The 15,288-nt window shown below is 50.7% G+C and overlaps 2 protein-coding genes and 1 long non-coding RNA gene across 4 annotated transcripts in view; 2 read left to right on the top strand and 1 right to left on the bottom strand.

The window, feature by feature from the left end:
- The first annotated feature begins 3,835 nt into the window (after positions 1-3,835).
- Positions 3,836-5,321, top strand: ZNF593 (zinc finger protein 593). Its single transcript, XM_069079115.1, has 3 exons — positions 3,836-4,108; positions 4,760-4,822; positions 5,054-5,321. Exons 1-3 carry the CDS (start codon positions 3,912-3,914, stop codon positions 5,193-5,195), a joined length of 402 nt encoding a protein of 133 aa, XP_068935216.1. The 5' UTR covers positions 3,836-3,911; the 3' UTR covers positions 5,196-5,321.
- Positions 5,322-5,578: 257 nt separating this feature from the next.
- Positions 5,579-11,824, bottom strand: LOC138154538 (uncharacterized). Of its 2 annotated transcripts, none has more exons than XR_011166633.1 (4): positions 11,052-11,824; positions 6,755-6,849; positions 6,348-6,447; positions 5,579-5,865 (listed from the first exon to the last, which is right to left on the bottom strand). It is a non-coding gene; the product is annotated as an uncharacterized lncRNA (long non-coding RNA). The 2 variants fall into 2 exon arrangements; XR_011166634.1 differs by having other exon boundaries at positions 11,073-11,824.
- Positions 10,765-15,288, top strand: part of CNKSR1 (connector enhancer of kinase suppressor of Ras 1) — a 16,143-nt gene continuing 11,619 nt past the window's right edge. The window contains exon 1 of the mRNA XM_069079456.1: positions 10,765-10,908. Coding sequence (XP_068935557.1) covers positions 10,857-10,908 — 52 coding nt within the window. The 5' untranslated portion in view covers positions 10,765-10,856. The remainder of the gene's footprint in view (positions 10,909-15,288) is intronic.

The raw sequence follows: 15,288 nt of genomic DNA, 5'->3' as shown, positions 1-15,288 counted from the left end.
TGGGGTGGGGGTAGGGACCCCCACCTTCCTTCTGCTCATCTGTGGCACCTACAGGGCCCAAGAGGATTTTAGGCTCCTCCTCATCCCACTGGGATGAGACAGGGAAGGCTCGCTCCAGAGGAATTTTCCCCAAATTCTTCCTTTCTCATTCATCCCCAGACCAAGGACAGGTATTCCCCCAAGACAAGGACAGCTCTCCTTAAAAAATTCCAACCTGATGGTCATGGACACACTTTTTGTATTCTCAGTGGGCTCCTGTATATTGTCCCTGCTTAACCCTAAGGATCTGGTTGATATTTGGTGATGGGGGTCCCAGGCAGGCCCCTCATCCCCCAGAGCCACCAATGCCCTGCTCTCATATTTCACAGCATTGTCTGGACCCGTAACTGATTCCCCCTTCCTGGAGGGGGGGACACTCAGCCCTGTGACCCTGTCTCCTGGCAACCAGCTCTAAATAGCCCAAGTCCCTGAATTATTGCTGAGTCCCTGACTGCTGCTCATTTCAGCTTTGGTTTCTCCCAGTCCAGGAGGAACCAGGCCCTGGGGACATGGGACTGGAGCTAGAGTGAGGCTCCTTCCCCCTGCCCCCCACCCCATCCTCTCCTCCCTAACCCTTGCCTGCCAGGCTAGGACTGATACAGCTGACAAGGCCTTGGCCCTAAAAACATTCCTCCCCTGGAGCTCCAGGGAGGGATTCTCCCATGAGAATTCTCCTCCCCCTTGGCCTGATTGAGACCAAGATCATCCTCCCCCACATCCCATTGGCCATGAGCATCTCGGGGGTGTCATCCCTATGTTCCATTAGTCTACAACTCCTACACAAGGGTAAGATAGACGAGTCAGGCTATGTGGGTTCATGGGAAAACCCCTCAAGGATCTTCATGGACTTCAATCTTACCATTGCTTGGACCATTTCCCATTCCCATTCAATCCAATAAACCTGAATTAAGCAGCTGAGACTGTATGAGCAAGGCTGGAGCTTGAAATTAGGAGAGGGGACCCTCCCTTTAAGGGATATTACAGTGTGAAAGCCTGACTTGGCAGGGGGGAAATAGAAAGTAACTGCAATTTCCAGCAGGGATGAAGGGTGTGTGTGTGTGTGTGTGTGTCTGTGTGTGTGTCTGTGTGTCTGTGTGTCTCACAGCATCGGAGAGTTTGAGAGCTGGAAGGGACCTCGCAGCACATATCTTGCAAATGGGTGTCCACTCTGCTCTCCACATATGTCATTGTACTTAGGGACACATTCGTGTGCTATATTGTACCCAAGCAATGAGCTAGGTTTGGGTTTGGCTCTGGATTGGGAGTTTTCTCTACAGAGGCATTTCATTTCATGAGCCACACACAATTCCAAGCAGATGCTCAGAGTGTTTGGGTGACTGGCCCAACGCCATTCAGCTAGGAAGTATGTGAGGCAGGATGGAAACCCAAGGCCTACCTAGTGCTTGGCATACAGCGCTTAATGAGCATTTTTTCATTCATTCATTTCTTACTTTGCAAGTCCAGTACTCTGTACAGAATGTCATAGTGTCTCTCTGTGTCTCACTTCTACCTAGCAGGCCTTAATAAATGTTAGTTGGAATGAATTGAACTGGGCCCATCTCTGGGGCAGATCTGAGTCAGAACCTGGACCAGCTGGCACAGAGGAGGACAGGAGGGGCACCAGGCGGCCGTTCATCCCCATCTTTGTGTCCTTCCCTCATTGTCCATATTTATCCACTTGGTATTTATATTTGGCATCTTAGCAGGCAGCAGCGGTTAAAGGGCTGGCCTTGGAGAGTCACGTCCCAACTGGATATATTCTGGCTGCACCAACCTGCCCGATGCACCTCTCAGCACTCCAGGACAATACATTGCAGAGTATCTGATGATCTGCATTTTCAAGGAAGTTTCCTTGTCAGGACTTCTATATAATAATAGCTAGCGTTGTAGATGGAGCTTTAAGGCACTTTACAACTGTGCACTGATTTGATCCACTCGACTACGCAGGTGATCTTATTATCCCCATTTTACAGATAAGGAAACTGAGGCAGGGGTTAAACATCTTGCCCAGGGTCACACAGTAACCGTCTAAGAATTTCAGATTTTCCTGACACTAAGTCCAGGCCTTATCCGATGGGTCTCTGCTCCTTGCTGCCTCTCCCTCTGCGGCTTTATCAAATCCATTTTTACATGTTTCCTGTCGTTTCCTTGGAAGGAACTACACTCCCTGAATTATGCCTGCTTCACGTCTGTCCTCCATTCAGCCACTGGAGTGATTTTCCTAAAGAACAGTGTCTGACCACATCACTTCACTATTCAATAAATTCCAGTGGGTCCCTGTCACGGCCTCCAGCATCAAATACAAAATGTTCTCTTTGACGTTCAAGGGCCTGCAGCCTGGAGGCCACACGTGGCCCTCTAGGTCCTCAAGGGCATCCCTCTGACTGAATCCAAACTTCACAGAACACATCCCCTTAATAAAACGATTTGTTCTGTAAAACTTGGACTTGGTCAGAAGGTTGCACTGGAGGACCTAGAGGGCCACATGTGGCCTCCAGGCCACAGGTTCCCTACCCCTGGGCTAGCCCCTTCTACCTTCCCAGTCTTCTTTCCTGCCTTTTCCTGCCTACCATGTACCCCTCCATCTACTGACACTGGCCTCCTGGCTGTTCCAAGAACAGGACCCTCCAATCTCTCAACTCCAGGCATTCTCTCTGGCTGTGCCTCATGCCTGGAATGCCCTCCTGGCTTCCTTCCCTAGAATCCAAGTCTAGTGGAAGTCTTCCCCAATCCCTTAATCCTAATGCCTTCTTTTTGCTAATTATCTCCTCTTGAGGCAGCTAGGTGGCACATCAGGAGTCAGGAGGATCTGAAATCAGATTCAGCCTCAGACACTAGCTGTGTGAGCTTGGGTAAGTCACCTACCCCACTGCCTCCAAAACAAACAAACAAAAATTATCTCCTATTTGTCCTGTATGTAGCCTCCCCCACTAGATGTAAGCTCTGAGAGGCTAGGACTGTCCTTTGCCTCTTTTCATGCCCACAGAGCTTAGCACCCTGTGCGGCATTACTTAGCAAACTTTGATTGATGGGCTGAAGGCAGGGGCTGTTTCTTTTTTTGTCTTTTGTATCCCCAGAACTAAACATCAGGTCTGGCACGTAGTAGTTGCTGTTTCAGCCATGTCAGACTCTTCATGACCCCATTTGGGGTTTTCTTGGCCCATATAACAGAGTGATTTGCTCATTTTACAGATGAGGAAACTGAGGCAAGCAGGGTGAAGTGACTTGCCTAGGGTCACACAGCTAGGCCGGATCTGAACTCCGGAGAAGAGTCTTCCTGACTAGGTCGGGCGCCGGGCTCACTGCACCAGCTGGCTGCCCCGCACATAGTAGGTGCTTCATAACTGCTGACTGATTGCAGGCAAGGGGCCTGTTCCTTCTGTAACTCCGTATCCCCAGCACTGAGCACAGCGCCTGGCACACAGTAGGGCTGCTAAGTGCTGACCGATGGATGGCTGTCTCTCATTCTGTCTGCATCCTCCACGGCCCTGAAGGCACGCTTGTAGATCCGGGAGGGGGATGAGAAAGCGCTGGGACGGGGGGGGGGCCACGAGGGGGCGGGAGGGGGGGGGTACAGGAGGGGTGCTCCGCAGAGCCCCAGGGGGAAGGACGAGGCGCAGTGGGTGCGGGGAGGTGCAGACAGACTTCATTCAGCTGGAGAACCCCCTCTGTCCCGGACCGTAGTGGGGATCTTGCGGTTGGGGACCAGGAACGACACTGGCCCCGCTGTGGCGCCCCGCCGGTCCGCCAGGGGGCGCTGGGGCAGAGCTTCCCGTTAGGCCCGCCCCGTGACGTCACGACCCGGCCCGGAAGCCGAGCTCACGTGGGCCCCGGCGGCCCCGAGCCCCTAGCCTTATTCCCCAGCTGAGGCCATGGCGCGCTCCCGGCGCACCGGCGCGCACCGCGCGCACTCCCTGGCCCGCCAGCTGAAGGCCAAGCGGCGGCGGCCGGACCTGGACGAGATTCACCGGGACCTGCAGCCCGACAGCGCCGCCCGGCGGCCCCATCCGGACGCCGAGCTGGACCCCGACCTGCCCGGAGGCGGCCACCACCGCTGCCTGGCCTGCGCGTGAGTTCCGGGAGGGGCGGGGCGGGGGCGAGTCTTCCGGGGCCGTGCTAGGGAGTGGGGGTGGGGAATGGGGGACCCAGGGGAAGAGGCTCATGGGGGGTTGGGAAGTGAGGCCTCAGGGCCCATGGGGGGCTGGGAAGTGGGAACCTGGGGGACAGAGGCCCATGGGGGACTGGGAAGTGGGGACATGGCGGGGAGAGGCTCATTTCCCATGGCTAGGAAATGGGTGGCTAGGGCAGGGAAATAGAGACTTAGTAGACTGGAGGCTCTGGAAGGGTTTGGAAGTGGGCACCTAGGGGGTGAGGGCGTGGGGAGTGGGGAATTTGGGACTTGGGAACTAAAAGGGTTGTGGGATTTGGTGTGGATGGTAGTTGAGGACCTGGAGGATGAAGACTTTGGGAGATAGAGCTGAGTATCAGGAACCTGTGGAGATTGGAGATCTGGGCATGGAGGCTTTGGGAACTGGGGTTTGGAACTGGGGATGCAGGTTGGGCCCTAGGTCAGGAAGGAGAGGAAGCTGGGAGGTGAAAGATCAAGTTTTGGGGCCAGAGATTTGTCTGGATGCCTCATCTTCTAGCTCTTCTCCCTCTCTGGAGGATGGAGGAGAGGAAAAGGACCCTCTACTCACATCTTACCTCTGGCCCCCTCCAGGAGATACTTCATTGATACTGCCAGCCTGAAGAATCATTTGAAGTCCAAAGATCACAAAAAAAGGTGGGAGGCTGGAGCTGGCTCCCTCCAGCTGTTAAGGCCCCATCTTACTCATCTCCTAGCCCTTCATTTCTTCTCACCTTCACCTTTCCCCCTCTTTGCGTCCCCCACAGCATTTCTTCTTTCTTTCTAGCCTCTGACCTCTTCCCTTAGATCCGCTCTCTGATCTCCTTCCCCATTTCTTTCCATCCTTGCCCTGACCCTTCTTTAACCCTGGCCTCTTTTTTCCTACAGACTGAAGCAGCTGATGATAGAACCCTACAGTCAGGAAGAAGCAGAGCGGGCAGCAGGCATGGGCTCTTATGTGCCCCCCAAGTTATTGGCAGTGCCCACAGAGGTATCCACTGAGATATCTGACATGGAGGTGGCCAGCTGACGCTGTCCAAGGCAGAGGAAGCCACTGTTGGCTAGCCATGCTAGGCTGGGCTGGCTGGACTATATCTCTCCCCCCAAACCCAGAGCAGAATCTCCTTACTCTTCCCCAATAAAGGAGCTGAGCTGCTATGTGTCCATCATGTTTCACATTTCTCCTGCATGCCAGGCTGGAGCTGATGCTTGTTCCCCATCCACGTTCCCCCAGGAGCTCCTGTATCCCTAGTGCCCAAGACTGTGTTTGCCCATGGGCTATGCTTGTGGGACTCTCTGCCACATGTTGAGCCTTTGGGTCAAGGGAATGAGAACCCCCCCCCCCCCCCCTCTCGTTACTTTGCTTTGGATGCATGTCACCAGATGGAGTCCCAGTCATGGCATGTCTTCTGTGGCTGCACTTTGCAGTTTTCCAGGTTTATTCCATTCAGGGTTTCCACTTCTCCAGCCTAGGTAGGCATGGATGCTCCCCATACCCCTTCCTTTTCCCATTTGGCCTCCCAGCCTTCTGGGGCCACCATCTGATGGGGTGGGAGGAGGGGGGATGTTAGAAAGAGAGACAGGAGAAGTTCTTCCTCTGGATATTGGGTGAGATGGATGCTGCCCCCCAGACTTCTAGGGGTTCCCTGTCCCATCATGGGGTCTTCGGGGACTTTCCTTGACCCACTAGCTGCCGGACACTGTAGAAGGAGAGCCCTAGGCCGAACACAGCCAGTAGTGTGGCCAGGGCACCCACCAGTTGGTTCCGGGGCTCTGCCTCCAGCTCCCCAGCCACTTGCATCTGGGTAATCGGGTAGAAAGGGAGCAGTGTTGGGAGCAAGGAGATAGCAGGGGAGTCCATTAGGATGCCAGGGTGGTCTCTTTGGCCTTATGGATGCAAACCAGGGAGGTTGGGAGGGGAGGGGTGCCATGGAGAAGGGGTGGGGTTGGTGGGAGATATCAGTAACCCCACCCCTTCTTGCTCAGGCTCCGGAAGGGCAGGAGGATGGCCTCCCTCCCAGGGACATTCCATCCCAATGCTCTCTCGCATCAGTGCTGCAGGGCTAGCATGCGGGGCCCAGCTGCTCAGGCGGCATGCAACGTGCCTGGCAGGCTCCTACTGTGGCGGGTTGGGGGTAGAGGAGAAGGAAGCCCAGTATGTTATGGGGTGGGGGGGAGTTACCTCAAGCATCCGAAAATAGCCGGGGGTCAGTCGTCCAAAGCGCATGGTTGGCCTAGGACTGGTGGGGTATAGGGGATAGCTTTGTCTTCCTGGTGGCCGTCTGGTGAGGGCAGGAGGGGAATGAAAACCCGGTTGGCATTTCTAATGCCACTAAATAGAAATTGGGTCAAGGGGAGGGGGCAGGAATGCTTAGGGCTACATTCTTGCTATATCCCCACCTCTTGCTCACACAGCCCCCCCCCAACATGCACACATACACAGTCTCCCCTACTTCTCCTTGTTACTAGTTGCTCAGCTCTGTGTCTTCCAGTCCCCAAACCTTCCTCTGTACCCCTAACCCCCACGCCAGGAAAGGACCTTTCATCCCCCCCAACCCAAAGGCATGGATTCCTGGAGAGGATGCTCACCTTCGGCTGCCCGCCCACGACTCACAGGCAGCTGGGATAGCAGTGGGTCCTTTAAATCAGGTCCCCTCCCCTTACCGGGCCAGCCTGGGCGGCAGCTGTCAAGAGATATCAGCATCAGGCTGGAATCAGGCCTTTGTGCCCACCCCGTTTCCTGCCATGGAGGCGGGCACCTGGATACAAGGAGGAAGGAGGCCTCACACCAGCAGGGTATGTGTCATCCAGGGTAGGGGTGGAAGAGGTCGCCAATCCTGCCTGGGCTGGTGTACTGGACGTTATTTGGGTGGAGCAGTGGGATGTCCGAGCTCTCCAGAGGCTGGTAGTAGTGATGCAGTGGAAGGAAGTGCAAGATTTGGAGGTGGAGGGCCTGGTTCAAATCCCACCTTTGTCACTATCTGTGGATGATGGAGACCTGCTCTGCTACCTAGCCTCTATTTCTCTGTCCTCTCTGCTCCTTGAGAAGGCCATGTCTAATCAGTGCCTTCACTTCCTCTCTTCCCATTCTTCTAAACCTGCCATCTAGTTTCCAACCTCACGTCATTCAGCTGAACCTGCTTGCTCCAAAGTTACCAGTAATCTTGCCACATCGAATGGCCCTTTCTTCACTCCCTCAGCCATCTTACCCTGTCTACTGTTGCCTTTGCTACTGATGATCACTTCCTTCTGGATGCTGCCTCCTCTAGGTTTTCCAGACGCTGCTCTCTCCTGATTCTACATGTCCAACGGCTCCTCAGTCTCCTTTGTTGGTTCCTCATTCCCATCATGCCCTCTAGCTGTGCCTGTCCCCTAAGGCTCTGTCCCAAGTCCTCTTTCTACTCTGTACTCTGACTTGGTGATCTCCTTAGTTCCCTTGGGTTACTATCTTTGTAGAACCAATTCCCAGATTTATACACAGCTCTTGTCTCTCTGATGAGCTAGTCACCAACACCCTCTTGAGTGTCTCACACTGGATGTCCCATAAGCAGCTCAAACTCAATATGTCCAACCAAGATGATTCATTGTCTTTCCCCATATACCTTCCTCCATTCTAAACTTCCCTCTCGATATTGTGGGCACCACCATCATCCTCCCAGTCAGAAAACTGGGTTATTCTCTAGTCCTCACTCTACATACCAGTCACCAAGTATATCCCTTGAATATATCCCCTCCCCCCCACCCCAACTCATGTGGCCACAATCATAGCCTGAGTCCAGGCCCTCACCACCTCTTGCCTTCAAATTGGCTCCCACTCCCACTCCGATCCATTCTCTCCTCATCTCCCAACATCTAAAGCAAAGGTCTGACCATAATAAAACTCCACCCCACCAATGAACTCCAGTGGCTTTCTGTTACTTCTAGGATCAAATATAAAATCCCATAACTTGGTTTATTCCTACCTTTTCAGATTTCTTATACCTTACTCTTTACCTTTTCCTCGCCCTCCAAATCAGGGGCCTAGTCATAGCTCTTGAACACTACACCCTCTCCCACCCCTTGGCCTTTGCATTGGCTGTGCCCCCCACCCCGCCCCCAATACCTGGTATGTTCTGCCTCTCACCTCTACGTCTTAGTTTTTCTGGCTTCCATCAAGCCTCAGCCCAGATCTCACCTTCTCTCAGAGCCCTTTCCTGGTTCCCCTAGCTGCTAATGTATACCCTTTCAGATCACATTCCATCTGTTCTGTATATATCTCTCATGTTGTCTCCTTCCTTAGAATATAACCCACTTAAAAACTAGCACTGTGAGGGTAGTTTATTGTTTATTTTTATTTTTTGCCTTTCTTTGTAATTCCAGAATTTAGTACAATTCCTGACCTGTAGTAAGTGCTTGTTGGCTGACTTCCTGAGTTGTTTAATTCAACCTCATTTTACAGAAGAGGACATAAGCCTGGAGAAGGGGAGTTACTTGCACATGGCCACCTGAGGATTTGAACTTGGGTCCCCTGACTCCAAATCCAGGTCTTCTATCACAGCCCCTCTCTCTTAATAAAGGTTGAATTGAATTCTTTCCTAACTAGGTTGGTAACTACAGAGGAGCCCTAGCTTTGGAGAGCAGAGGAAATTCCCTTTTTGATCCAAGGTGACATTATATAATCTCATTTCTGTTGTGCTTTTAGGGTTAGAAAGCTGTTTCAAACACTCGTCCCATGCTTTCACAGCTACAGAAACATACCCATTCTATGAAGGAGGAAACAGGCTCCCAAAGGTGAGGCCTCCTCATTTGCCAGGCAGAGGCAGGGCTAGATATGGCACTTGACTTCTGGCTGCTTGCCTGACATTATTTCCATCACCCGAATTCACCAACAATCCAAGAGCCTTTTGTTTTTGGTCATTGTGAAGGTACTCTATCTTTACATATCACCCATACCCCCTGGTGCCAGGGGAGGGAACAACAGGAACTTTGGACAAAGTTGGCTCTTTTAAGGCTCAGCTCCAGTGCCCACTTCTTGAAAAGACAGTTTCTGGTGCCATACACACCGCCAATTTTTTTTTTTTTTTGCTTTTTGGAGGGCAGTTGGGGTTAAGTGACTTACTTGCCCAAGGTCACACGGCTAGTTTTTGTTTTGTGTTAAGTGTCTGAGGCTGGATTTGAACTCAGGTCCTCTTGACTCCAGGGCCAGTGCTCTATTCACTGTGCCACCTAGCCGCCCCATTCTCCCTCCCTCTCCCCCCAATTTTGTATATGAAATTCAGATACCAGATACTCAGGAGCCATCTAGAGGCCACACTTCATTTATAGGGGAGGCCTGGAGAGTACACACAGGACTTCAGAATCCAGTACGATTTAAACCCAGGAGCTCAGGGCTCATTCCATTGTACCAATATCTGGTTTCTACTCCTGTGGCACTGCGTTGATTGGCCATCACCCTACCCAGAGAATCTTAGCCTTTTTGTGAGTCATGGACCTCATTGGCATCCTGGAGAACCAGAATGTGTTTAAAATTATACACTTAATTCCCCAGGATTACACAGGAAACCAGTTATTCTGAAATGCACTTAAGACTTTTTTTTATTATTTCATGGAACCCTAGGTTAAGAACCTCTGCCTTGGTAGAATGTAAACCCCAGGATAAGGGACTGTTTTCATTTTTTCTCAGTTTCTGCAGTTTAGGGACATTTTTGTTTCCAAAAGACCTGTGATTTCTTGGTGAAGGGAGCTTTCTCTACTTATGCTGAGCCCACTGTCTTTGCGTTTTACAGGTCTTAGCCAGTTGCCTGGACACCCAGAGTGGTTGTGACTTTACAGTGTCACACGTCCTGTGTGTGTCAGAGGTGACACTTGAACACAGGCCTTCCTGATTCCAAAGCCAGCTCCTCTGGCCTGCCGCACATAACAGGCATTTGAGAGATGCTTGTGGCTTGATTAATTAAGCTCCTGACCCCTAGTGACCTGAGGGGGCTGGGGCTGGCTGGTTTGGGATAGGGAGAGGCTGGGATCCCTCTCCCAGCCCTGTGGCACTCAACCCTCTGGACCCTGGTTCCCGATTTTGGTCAGATCTAAGTGTGGTGTGGCGTCTTTAGGAGTGGTGTGGGCGCCCTATGGGCAGCCCCAGGTAGTGGTCAGCGCCTGGCTGCTAAAGGCACGGCTTTGCTACTTAACTGACTTTAAGCCCCAGGGACAAACCCTTACTCTTTGCGATCCCTGGGTTTCGTACCTCCTAGGTATAGTGTGAGATCTTGTGACAGTAGTAAGGGGTTTGGTAACCTGAAGGAGTTATTCTTGTGGGTCTGTGACCCCTACTCTGCACTCCACCCTCACTCTGCCCAAAGCAGCAGCCTACGAAGGGAAGCGGGACTCAAGCGCAGCTGGAGGGGTCCGGAGTCCAAAGGCTCAGCAAGCCCTAGACCAGGTGCAGTGCCCCAAGTCTCGTCCCTGCCGCGTCCGTCCCCCGAGGCTAGAGCTGGGAGTGGGGTGGGAATGGGGAGGGGCCGGCCTCTCTGGCTGACGGGCAGAGCGGCCGGACCAATAGGTGTGCCAGGATGTTCACCTGGCCCGGGCCACGTGGGCGCAGGTATGTGGCAGGCCCCGCCCCCGGCCCGGCCCGGCCCCGCCCTCCCCGTAGTCTAGGGAGGACTCCTGGTTTCGGGGGCGGAAATTTTCCGGGCGGGACGGTCTGGGATTCACAATGGAGCCGGTGACATCCTGGGGTCCCGGGTCGGTGGTGGCCTGGCTGAGAGGTGGGTAGGGGAGGGGTGCCCTGGGCTGGGAGGTGGGGGTCTACATGGGCCGGCGTCTTGTCTGGGGAAGGGAGAATCAGGTAGTGGGGGTGGGGCTTGGGGCTCTGGGTCTACACTGTCCTGAGCAGGGAAGGGATATTTACATTGACACTGGGGGAGCTTGCCTTGTCCACACTGCCCTCCCATAGGTCCCAAAGGTGGGAAGCCTTGAAGTTGTGAGTTCCGAGCCCCTGAGCTCCAACCCTTCCGCGGTCGCCCCGGGGGTCCCCCCGGGGAGTGAGTGATATGAGGAGAGAAGCATCCTCTGCCCACTTCGGAGGCCAGGAGTGGACGCACTGACTTCTTGGGGTCCTTCCAGTTTCAGAACTGCAGGCCCATCCCACCCCACACCCCTTCCCTTCTTAAAGAGACAGCCAGACATTCGCCTAACAGTCATCCATTTCTAGAGCGATAAGAAGTTTTCAGAGCCCTTCCCTTTAGGCATTTTTGTGCCCTTTTTTGCAGATTAGGAAACTGAGGCTCCTCCCCTCTGCCGCATTTCCTTCCAAGCTTAGCTCCAAGGTCCCGTCCAATGAGAGGCCTTTCCCGATCCCCCACACCTGTTAATAGCCCTGCCTGAAATGTACCTAGTCTATTCGGTACATGTGTATTCACCTGTGTTCTTGTGGTCCGTCCCAGGGGAAGGTAGACTCTCAGTAGGCAGAGACATTTAGCAACTTGTAGGTGCTTAATCAGTGCTGCTGACATTTTGATGGGTTAAGTGACACCCCCAGGGACATGGAGCAGGTTGACTACCCAGAATTCAAGCAGTCCTAATCTCTTCTTGCTGCCGACCCTCAGAGGGTTTACAGCCTCAAGGACAGAGGGCTTGGGGAAAGAAGTTGAGCTATAATCATAGCCTATATCATATACGATATAATCATTTCTTCTTCATGTTCAAAAGGCCACTGAGATCTGGAGGAGGCTGTCATTAGACCCATTTCTCAGTTAGAGAGACTGAGAAGGGAAGAAGTGATGTCATCTCAGAGCCTGTGGGAGAAGGAGCAGGCCATTTGCCTACATCATCTTTGACACCACTCACTATTGAGCTGGACTTGGACTCCCAAAGACCCAAGTTCAAATCTGACCTCCGATACTAGCTGTGTGCCCCTTAGCAAGTCTGCCTCAGTTTACCCAACTGTAAAATGGCAATAAATAATAGCACCTATATTGTAAGGATAAAAATTAGATAATATTTGGAAAGTGCTTTGGAGACTTTAATGCACTATGAAAATGCTACTAGCTATTAGTGGCTGCTATTATTAGGGTTAGAGAAAAAGCTTCTAGTGTAGGGTAACCTTTTTTTTGTCATGGGCCCTTCAGCAGTCCAGAGAAGCCAGACTGTAACTTTCTCAGAGTTATGGTTTTAAATGTATAGGATTACAAAGGAAGCAAATTATATTAAAATAGAATTATCAAAATATTTTTTAAAAATGAACAAGTTTGTGGACCCCAGATTAAGAACCCCTGGACTGATCTGTAGGGGAGATCCTGCCCTTAGGGAGCCCCTAGTCTGAAAGGTAAAGTATACTCAGGAATTCTCCCAATTGTAGAAAGTTCTGGAAACCAGTGCTGGGAAGGGGGGGGGGGGGAGTAGAGAGCAGAAACCAGGTAGGGTGAATCAAGAAAGGCTTCCTGGAGGAGGAGAGCCAGGAACAGGTTTTGGGAAGGGCCACAGAAGCAGCATTTGTGCAGGCTTAGTGGTCATAAATTTGGAGCCAGAAAGGAAATTACAGATTGCCTAGGCCAACCCTGTCATTGTATAGAGGAGGAAGCTATAGAGGGAAGAACTAAGGTCACACAGGGACTCAAGGCATTGCTTTTTCCATTCACGTGTGGTTCAGCCAGCAAAGATGTGGGGCACCATCTTGGAGAGGCTGAATGAGGCTGGAGGAGAAGGGAGCCCTTTAGGAGACAAGTGGGGGAGATGGAGAAGCAGGTGGTGATGAGGACTTAACTGAGAAGATGAATCTAAGGGAAACGAAGACTTTTATTTTATTTTTAGTGCTAGAAAGGGATTTAGAAACTCTGGGAAGAGCACTACCTCAGTAGACAGAAGGCTGGGATTTAAGCCCCAACCAGTGATGGCATCAAGCTATCTTAAAGGCAGTGAGCTGGTGGTTCAATGGATAGAGAGCTAGGCCTGGAGTCAGGAAAACATGTGTTCTAATCCAGCCTCAGATACCTTACTAAGTGACCCAGGGCATGTCATTTTTTTGCCTCAGTTTCCTCAACTGTAAAATGGGGATAGCACCTTCATGGGGTAGGTGCTATATAAATTCTTCTTCCTTTGATTTACAATCTGTGAAGTTAGTCACTTCACCTTCCTGGGCCTCAGTTTCCACATCTGCAAAATGAGAAAGTTGGACTAGATATTCATTCATTCATCATTCATATAAACTATTTAATCCAGAGATGATTAACTTGGGGTCTGTGAATTTGTGTGTATATGTGTTTTTAGATATTTTGATAGCTAGATTTCACTAGGTTTCTTTTATGCCTATGGATTTCATTGTATGTTTTAAAAAGCCCATTGTTCTGAGAATGGGTTCATAGACTTCGCCAGTTTGCCCAAGGGGTCCATGACCTCCTGTCTCCCAAAAAAGGTTAAAAATCCCTGATCTAGTCCAACGTTTGCATTACAGAGAAGTAAATTGAGACCCAGAGAGGGGAAGCAACTTATATAAGGTCCCACAGCAAGTTAGGAGAAAATCTGGAGCTCATAGTTTAGGTAGAGCCATTTATAATAGATTTCAGAGTGTGTGTGCGTGCATATATTTTTGTGTGTGTATGTATATGTATGTAGGTATGTGTGTGGTTATATGAAAGAGAGAGAGTGTTTGTGTGTGTGTGTGTGTGTGTGTGTGTGTGTGTGTGTGTGTGTATGTGCACGCATGCGTAGGAAGGTTCAGCTTGCTACGTGAAAAACCTAGGAATGCTGGTCCCCCAGCCCCGTTACAGGCCAGATGTGGAGAGTAGTCTCATGTTATCCCTCCCCTGGAACTCAGCAGAAAAATAGCATGGGGACTGATGGGGGGAGCTGCTAACTGAACCCCACAACCTTTGCAGGAGATTTTTTTTTTTACTGCATAATTTCTCTCAGATTCTTTAAAGGGAGAGTGAAACTCACCTCTGTGATGTAGCTGTTATTCCCTCCCACGTCTCTGCGATGCCCGGATTCGTGGCCTAAGCTACAACCTGAAAGAAAATCCCTTCTTCCAGTGTTGTGCTGGGAAATGTTTAAACAACTGACTGTCCAAAAAAGCAAGTGCTCAGACATGTCTTAAAAGTTAACATTTGAATAATATCTTTATATAAAATTTAAATAATATTGTATTTGTATTATATAACATTTTATAATTGATGTGTATAATATTTTGATAATATTATTAACATGTTTTATTATCTAGATGATAAAAATAATAAAATGGAATAATTGGATAATATATAATACTGAAGTTTAAAATAAATAATAATTTTAAAAAATCAAGCCCTGATTTATAGCTTTTGCTGAAGTCTAAATGCTGACACTGAACATTTGTACCCCTTTAGGAGGGGGGGTCAGAGACAGCTAATGGATTGGCATCTTGGTAAACTTTTGCTTGCTATGAGCTTTGTATCTTAGTGTTCTTTTCAAGTGACCCATTAATAAGCATTTACAAAGCCCCTACTCTATGCCACTGTGCTAAGTGAGGGAGACCCAAAGATAACAATGGAATACTTCCTGCCCCTCTTTGGGGAAAAAATATGACTGCAAGTATTACAAGTCATATCTGACTCTTCATGGCCCCATTTAGGGTTTTCTTGGCAGAGATGAGGAAAGTGAGGCAAACAGGGTAGAGTGACTTGCCCAGGGTCATACAACTAGGAAGTGTCTGAGGCTGGATTTGAGCTCAGGCAGAAGAGACTCCTTGACTTCTATCCACAGTGTCACCTAGCTGCCATAATAACAATAATCATTATCAGCATAACCAGTGGGTACTTACAAAATGCAAGGTAAATTGGGAGGTGGTGGGGTGGGGATAGAGAGGAAGCCCATGTGATGAGGACAGAGCAGCAATCGGGAAGTATCTCATGTTGGAAGGAGCATTTGAGCTTGGCTTTGAAGGAAGCTAGGAATTCTGAGAGGTTACGGTATAGAGGGAGAGGATTGTAGATAGGAGATGGAGGAGCTTCAAGCAGGCAGTGAAGGCTGGCCTGGCTGCACCTGAAGGTGCATAGGAGGGCCCTTGGAACCCAGGATGTCAGAGCTGGGAGGGCCCTTAGAACCCATAATGTCAGAGCTGGGAGGTATCTTAGAACACAGAATGTCAGAGCTGGGAAGACCCTTAGTACACAGGA

This window comes from Petaurus breviceps, unplaced genomic scaffold, assembly GCF_028583685.1.
Source record: "Petaurus breviceps papuanus isolate PSGF00001 unplaced genomic scaffold, PetGlider_PUasm1.0 91041, whole genome shotgun sequence".
NCBI classification, from domain to species: domain Eukaryota; kingdom Metazoa; phylum Chordata; class Mammalia; order Diprotodontia; family Petauridae; genus Petaurus; species Petaurus breviceps.
This window is presented reverse-complemented; position numbering and strand designations above follow the sequence as displayed.

Bases quoted from the DNA above. Each gene is read 5' to 3' on its own strand.
- ZNF593 (XM_069079115.1), top strand. From the start codon at position 3,912: ATGGCGCGCTCCCGGCGCACCGGCGCGCACCGCGCGCACTCCCTGGCC. The intron at 4,109-4,759 runs GTGAGTTCCGGG...GGCCCCCTCCAG, and splicing joins CACCGCTGCCTGGCCTGCGC to GAGATACTTCATTGATACTG. The intron at 4,823-5,053 runs GTGGGAGGCTGG...TTTTTCCTACAG, and splicing joins TCCAAAGATCACAAAAAAAG to ACTGAAGCAGCTGATGATAG.